We start from the raw sequence: 8,054 nt of genomic DNA, 5'->3' as shown, positions 1-8,054 counted from the left end.
GAATTCCTGGTCAAGGTCTTGACTCTGGGTAGGGAGTCTGTAGTAGACCCCCACCATAGTATCCCCTGTGCCGTGCTCCCCACGGATTTTAACCCAGAGGGACTCAAGTCGTTCACCTTGGGTGCCAATGTCAGCTTGCAGGGACGCGTAGCTTTCCTTGACATAGAGAGCTACGTCCCTCCACCTTTTGTCCACTCGATCCCTCCTGTACAGGGTCTGGCCGTCTATACCTGTGGTCCAGTCATGTAGTTAAACGTTACTACAGCATGCTGTCTGCATGACACCTAGCCATCATCTCCTATGCCTACAACAGCACAAATCAGTCCGTGGTGCTGTCACTAAGCATTTTCTCTGTTAAAGAACAAGTTAGTTTCTAAGGTCCGTGGCAGATAATAAAATAATGGCATGATTGAGATCTGAAGAAGTCTATGCTCCATCCCAAACACTGTCTATCCTGCCAGCCAGACAAGCATGGCAGGATACACAATGCACATCTGGCACAAGGCATAACAAAGTTTATTCCCCAATTGTGTAATTGGTCTCCCCAGCTTAATCCCCAGTGATCAGGCTGTCCAGGTCGCAATGCTGATACTTAGCTCATTGTTGGCATCAGGATGATATAGCATGCCAAATGTTCATTTACACCATACAAACCAGACACAAGAATGTTCTACATTTTACGCTGGATATCTAAATGGCTTATTTGCCTTTTTATGGTGTTATAAATTGGTTGAATGTGTGACATGTCAGTATTTATGGCACAATTAACACTTTAATCGTACCACAAATGTAATGTGTCAGGGGCCTAAAGTGCCATCTTTCCCTACCTACTGCCTGACTTCAGATTAACCAACTCTATGCAGAGGGAACTCTGGTTAGGTTTTTCATTTCCCTGGCAGGTGAGTACTGCACAAAGTAACAAGCCTTTTTTTACAGCAAGACATGGGAATTTTATTGCAGCTACTGTAATAACATTCTTAAACCATAGTATTTGAAATCTCATAAAAATGTATGCAATTATTCTGGGATATCCTTCACAGTGTATTCCTATTTGCAGCTAAAAACAGTCTCTTAATATCAGTGTTACTGATTAACTGTTAACAAATCAGTATGAGGCCAGAAGGACCCTTCTAGTTGTTTTTCCTTCAAGTTGGGCCAATCCTGATGCAGAGAGTGATGAACCTGCTTCTCAAGTGAATGCCCAGTGAGAACTTCAGAAAAAGCATGAGAGTTCAGAAAGCATGAGAGTTCAGAAAAAGTTTCCTGTCTAGCACAAGGGGAGTGGACTTGATGATCTACAATGTCCCTTACAGCCCCTAACAATCAATGAATCTATGAGTTCTTCTTTGGTTGACTGAACAGTCAGTCAAATGGAAACATATTAAAGGAACCAATGCAAAAATTTAATATGATTTGCTTGGCTAACAAGTTTTTTCTAGAGGCTTTCCAGGGAGAAAAAAAAAAAGATTAACCTAAATATAAGTAATTAGAGAGTAGAGAAGGGAAATTACAGATCAGCAGAGTGGGGATTCACAGGCAGGACAAATGCAAGCCAGTTTAACTTTCTGCATAATACAAGCTAAGGGAGGCAAACATACAGCCTGCAGAGACTCTTTATCCAGCCCACCACACTGCTAGAGGGCACCAGAAGTTGGGCCCTTTGACCCAGTTTGGCCCACCAGTGAGTTTGGCTTGCTGCCACAGGACTCCGTGCTCCTGCCATCCTTGCCAGACCCTGCACTACCCTTGCCAGATCCTGTACTCCCACCAGACTCTGCACCTCCCCACCCTCACTGTAGGACTCCACATTGTCACAGCCAGCATGGTGGCACTGACGCAGCCCTTGTGCCCCAAGCTGAATCTGGCCCACAGGGAGCACCATGGTCAGATCCAGCCTGGGGCACAGGCAAGTCTGACATCGTGATATATACCATAGAATTTCATGGCATATATGCCATAGAAAATTCTAGCATGGCACCAAATAATTTATGGATGAAACAGAATATATCTGTGAAGATGGCACTCAATTTTAATTCAAAATAATTGATGATTCATTACAGGGCTATCCAATTTCTGTGTGGCTGGGGGACACAGGACACCCAGGTGCACACCTGGAGGCCACACAGCCTCATAATGCATAGGCTTCATGCTGCTCTGCAAAAGCTCTCACCCCACTGCTCCACATGGGCTCCTGCCTACTCAGACTTGCCATGTCATGGAAGCATCCTGTACACACTGATGCACCATGATGTATGCTCCCTGCCATGTTGTATGCCTCACCACCTGTGAAAGCTGCCCACTGTGTGGTGGGTGAGGGGGTGAAGGGGGAGGAGTAGGACTTGGGGGCACCACTCTCACTCCCCCCACCACACAGTGGGCAACTTTCACTGAACCACACCAGCACAGACGCTGTGCAGGTTTCCCAGATCTCCCCTGCTCCCCCAAGCCCTGCAGCTGCAGGCTCAGTCCCACAGGCTGCACCACTCCACCCTACCCTCAGGGTGGGAACAGGCAGCAGAAGCTGAAGGAAGGATGGGGAGAGCCCAGAGACAGTGGCATCAGCAACAAAAAGCAAAGTGGGGAGCGATGCCTGGACCAGGAGACTGTGGGCTGCAGTTTAACCCCTTGGGGGCATTTGCCACTTGTAGGCTTTGAACATTCCTGATCCATTACATTGTGGGGAATAAACTTCTCTTTATTTCCTAATGTTTTTTAAATCTCAATGTGCACATCTACACATGCCCCGAAGACACTGTTGTTGCTGCGCTGTCATTTAGTATTTCCTTCTGGAATAGCCTGTGCTGCACTGTGCTGGCAGTGCATGGCTATTTTTAGCTGCTATGTCGCCATAGCAATGTGCTATAGTGAGTGAGTACATGGCTACAGCAACGTAACTGCAGCATCACAGTTTATGCTTGCCAATGCTACGTTGGCATAGCTCAGGGGTCATCAACTCCCAGCACATGTCCTGAGCATGGCACACAAGGCCATTTTGCTCGGCACAACACCGCCAGCCAGAGCCCAGGCTGCTCCCAGCAGGCAGCTAGGAGGCTGCAAGCCCTGCTGTAAGCAGACCAGGCTCCGTGGACCAGCTGTGGCTGGGAGGCTGCAAACAACTGCTCCGGGCTCCGGCATGTCGGCACTCCGGCACCTTCCAAGGTAGACATTGTGGTTTTTTCATCGCACCGGCCAAAAAACGTTGCCTACCCTGCCTTAGCATATTGCTATGGCAATGGAGTGTCTCATGTAGACGCACTCACTAGGTCTATGCCTGGTTCTAATGCTGGTATCTCTTAAGTAAGAGTTGTAATGATACTTGCAGGTCTTGTTTGGAAGACTTCAAAAATCAATTTCTATAGAGTATAGTAAGCTCTCAGTAAAATCTGTAGTGCCCTCCCATGGAGATTTTTATATCAATGTGTTGAAGGCTTTCACAACAGGCTCAGTCTTTAGCCTGGTTCAGTCAGCATATATTAGTATATGATGCCTTTAACCTTCAAAGTTGCACATGCTGCATAAGGCTATGCAACTTCGAAGGTCACAGATATCTTAGAGCAGTAATTACAATTTCAGTAAATTTCAATCAATCTGCAATTCTGTCCATATTTCTTAATTGGGTTTGACATTTTTGTGCTAATTAAGTTGTATTTGTATTTGTCAGATTTAATATTCAAATTTGGTTTACGCATCATTTGGTACAACCAAAGAAATTATTAGGCAACACATTTAACACTGATATAAGGAAATGGTACACAATCAGGAGGGTGAGTCAGCTGAAGATTAGGCTCTATCCCTGCTCACTGCAGTCATGACTAGAAATAAAAACATTTCTTCATAATGCCTTTCAAAAACAAGGTGAGTATTATATTTGGGGATGTGTTATATGCAAGAAAATACAATAAAAGAGAAAGTCATCTCTTGCAAAGAGCTCAGAAAGACCACAATAGATCAAAATGTTTTTGGCACTATGAATTCCTATTTGAAACCTCTGGTTTATCTTGTGAATCATGTTTGCACACCTAACAGTGCTAAGATAGCATAGCAGCCTGTGGCACCGTTGAAAGGATCTCATGGCACCCTGGTTGAGAATCACTGTTTTAGACATCATAACTGTTGTTACTGATTTAATAAGTGCTGGACTGTATCTTCAGAAACATCTTCTGGTCTTTCTTGATTGTCCACTAAGGAGGTTTTGTTTGTTTGGTTTTAAACATTTAACTTTCATGTATCTGAGATCAACTTCAGTCAAAGACAGCAATACCTAAGTTTCTCTGCAGTGCATTCAATTAAGTAAAGCTGATCATATATTCATCTTTTCTCCGAAACACTACCAAGACAAAAATTCAAAATCTATTTTCTTTTTGAATTCAGGCTTACGAAAGGTAATTTTTTTTTAAAATATGGTTTTAGATTTCAGCCCAAGAGAATATTAGTTTTCTTAACCACAACTTTCTCAACCTTCATATCTTAGTTGGCTGCCCTAAATAAAGTCTATAATATTTTATTTAAACTGTACTTTTATCCAATGGAAAATATGCCTGTGGCGAGCAAAGACAGGGCTTTTCCCAGATTCTATGAACTCTGAAAATAAAGATAACAATGCAAGGACACCCAGAGATAAACAATATTAGAATATAAATTTTGAAATGTAATTGTTACTGCTTTGTCACAAAAGGACAGAATGTGTGTACATGGAAACCAATCACTAATATGCAAGATAAGTAACATTTTACTTGTACATAATGGCTACAAAAGCTGTTACAGCATAGAAGAAGAAATGAACAACAAATTATGTGGATTGGAGAATGTTTGACAATACTTTATTATTCTTAAATAATTCCATTAGTTAAATGCTAAAAATTTCTAATCAGGATCAGGGCTCAATAATGCTAAGCGCCATGCAAACAAATACAAAAGACAGTAATCTTGCTCTATTCAACTAGAAAGTATTGTATATTCAGACCGAAGTTACTCAACTGCATGTCCAAAGCAAGCAACAGCATGAGCAATTATACTTTGAATAAGCACTCTATAAGAAAAAAACCCCTCATCCATGTCTATAAAAGCGAAGAAATAGTAGTCAGACTTTCAAATGCAGCTGCCTATTTAAACTGAAAGCACTCAGTGCTAAGTGCATTTCTCGCCTTTAACCCATGAACGTGCACATTTAAGAAATTTATAATCCTGAAGATTCTGTGCTAATCAGTTTCAAAGAGTGCATGCTAAATGAAAAATTAGGAATTTGTAAGTCAAGGGGGTCTTGCTTTTAAGAAGTTGTGAGCATTCACTTACTAGAGATTTGCTCTGCTCAAAGTATCTCAATCCAGATGTTCAAAATCATTAACTGCAGAAAATTTAAGCTGCTTCCTTTATTTGGATGCTCTTCTTTATGTGCCCCCATTTTGGCATCTCAGCCCTAACACTTAGACTTTTAAACTATCAGGCCTCTAACAGATGTTCAGTTAAAAGCATTATTGGATCTGATCTGTGATCTCAGCAATTGCGCCTCCTGCCATGCCACACATTCATGGCAGAATGAGCAATTCTGGGACTGGGGATTAGATCCCAGTTATGCCCTATTGTCAGTGCAGAGGGGGCCTGAGGTCACAATCAGCCCCCGGAGCCAGCCAATGGTCAGCTGATCATCATCTAGACTGGGACTGCATAGAGGCTTAAATGGTCTCTGGTGTGCTCACTGCCAGCCGCCCATTAGCTGATCAGTGGCAGCACTGGCCAGCAGGGGCTATACTGTGGCCCATTTGGGGCCCCAGTGCAGTCCATCCAGCCACACACTTATTTTAAGGTGCAATGGAAAACAGCTACAAAATTATTACACTGATTAACTGTGTATAAAGTGTAACATCTGCTAGGAACCTAAGACTTCACAGTGAACTTACACGCACATGCCTGAAACTGAAGTTTTCTATAATACTATTGTTAAGGAAGTTTCCAAACACCAAATTTAATTTACCTGCCATCTCGTTCAGCTGCACCACCTTCTGTTACTGTTTTGACAAATATTCCTAGTTTTTCAAGACCTGCATCTGCTCCAACTCCCATTCCAATAATACTGATGCCAAGTCCATCTTCGTCTGTGAAGAAGACAAATAGAAGCAGTGACATATGTCTGATTGTTAAAGTAATCTGACATTTAAAAGCAGAATTCTGCTCTGGCTATCATTTTTCTGGGGGGGTTTTTGTTTTGTTTTGTTGGGGGTTTTTTCATTTGAGACCAAAACCACTTATAATTATTTTCTTTTGATAACCTTATTTTTCTCTAGTTTTAGTTACACAAAATAGATAATATTACATATGCCATTTTGAAAGCATACTACAGCTAAGCAATATTCTTAATATTCAAAGGAGGAATGAAAAATTCATACGATCATAGGGAAGTAAGGCTAGAAAGGACCTCACAAGGTCATCTAGCCCAGCCCTCTGCTCAAGGCAGGATCATTCCTGACTAAACCATCCCAGTCAAGTGTCCGTCCAAGCTACTCTTGAAAACTTCCAAAAATGGATAAGTTTTCTAAGTAGCCTTTCTAATACTTGAAAACTCTCAGAGATGAGGAGGAACTTTCTGACTACAACCTAAATTTTCTCTGCTGCAACTTGAGGCCATTGCTTCTAGTCCTGTCCCCTGTGGCTGCAGAGAAAAGCCCATCTCCATCCCCTTTATAATTGCTCTTCAGGTATTTGAAGACTGCCATCAAATCCCTCTTTCTTCCCAAATTCCTAATCATTTTTGTTGCTCTGCACTAGACACTTTCCAATCTGTCCATAGCCTTCTTGAAGTGTGGGGTCCAAAACTGGATACAACTCTGCAGGTGAGACTTCACCAGTTCCGAACAGAGCAGAAGAATCACTTTTCCCTTGATTTGCAAGTGCTACTCCTGTTAATACAACCCAGTATGCTATTGCTGTTTTTAACAATAGTACACCGTTGATGCATATTCAGTTTATTGTCTACTCTAATCAAAAGCTCCTCCTCTGCAGTCCTGCAGTTTAGCCAATCATTAACTACTCTGAACATGAGCAGACAATTATTCCATCCTAAGTGCAGGACTTGAAACTTGTCCTTGTTGAATCTCATCTGGTTGATTGTGGGCCATTTCTCCAGTTTATCCAGGTCATTCTGGATCCTAGCCCTGCCCTCCAGCATCTGCAACTCTACCCAACTTGGTGTCATCTGCAAATTTGCTAAGTATGCACTGAATCCCTTTGACCAAAGCATTAAATGAAGATATCGAATAGAAATGGACCTAAGCCAGACCCCTAGGAAACCCCACTTGATACTTCCTCCCAACTAAATACCGAGTCATTAATGACTACAATATATACCCAAATATAAGACAACCCAGAATTTAAGACCCCCCGCCTCCCCTCGGTAATTAGATTGTATTAATGGAAAATGCATTATGAAATTTTCCATGTACAGAATTTAACTATTAAAGGGTCATCTTTAAATCATTCCCACACCATTGCAGAACAAGCAGTGGAGGGGCAAGGGATATGGGGAAGTCAAGTAGTTTCTCCCCTGCTTGTGCCTGCTCTCTTGCCACCTCTGCTTCCCAGCACTCTCAGGACTGTCCTTCCCTGTTTCTGCTCCCCACTTCTACTCTAACCTCTGCTCTCCCTTCCGCCCACCTCTGCTTGCTGCTTCCCCCTGCTTCTTCTCTTCCCCTGCCCAGCCTCTGCTCCCCCCAGTCTCCCTGCCACCCCTTAGCCTCATTCTGCACCAGCAGACTCCATCCTCATTCTAGCTTGTGGCTCTGAGCACAGCCCCAACCTAGCCTAGTCCCCATAGCAGCCATGCATGCTGCGCACCATTGAGCGCTGCATGCCACTGCTATGTGGCCAAACTGGGGCGGTGCTCAGTGCCCCAGAGTGCAGAACAGACAGAGCAAAGGTGTGGGTTGGGGGGTGGGGGGAGGGAGAAAGAAAGAGGAACAGGCAGGGGAGCAGAGGCTACATCGGGGGAATATGGGGGAAAAGAAGCTGTACTGGGGGTGAGAGATGGTAGGGTGCAGAGGTGATGGGGGGGGGGGGGGGGG

General features: G+C 43.4%; 1 protein-coding gene across 1 annotated transcript in view; it reads right to left on the bottom strand.

The window, feature by feature from the left end:
* PPP1R9A (protein phosphatase 1 regulatory subunit 9A) overlaps positions 1-8,054 on the bottom strand; it is a 350,009-nt gene that overhangs the window by 151,275 nt on the left and 190,680 nt on the right. The window contains exon 4 of the mRNA XM_019508446.1: positions 5,972-6,092. Within this exon, the coding sequence (XP_019363991.1) occupies positions 5,972-6,092 (121 nt within the window). The remainder of the gene's footprint in view (positions 1-5,971; positions 6,093-8,054) is intronic.

Source organism: Gavialis gangeticus, unplaced genomic scaffold (assembly GCF_001723915.1).
Source record: "Gavialis gangeticus isolate Ggan-Ray unplaced genomic scaffold, GavGan_comp1, whole genome shotgun sequence".
Lineage (NCBI taxonomy): Eukaryota > Metazoa > Chordata > Crocodylia > Gavialidae > Gavialis > Gavialis gangeticus.
This window is presented reverse-complemented; position numbering and strand designations above follow the sequence as displayed.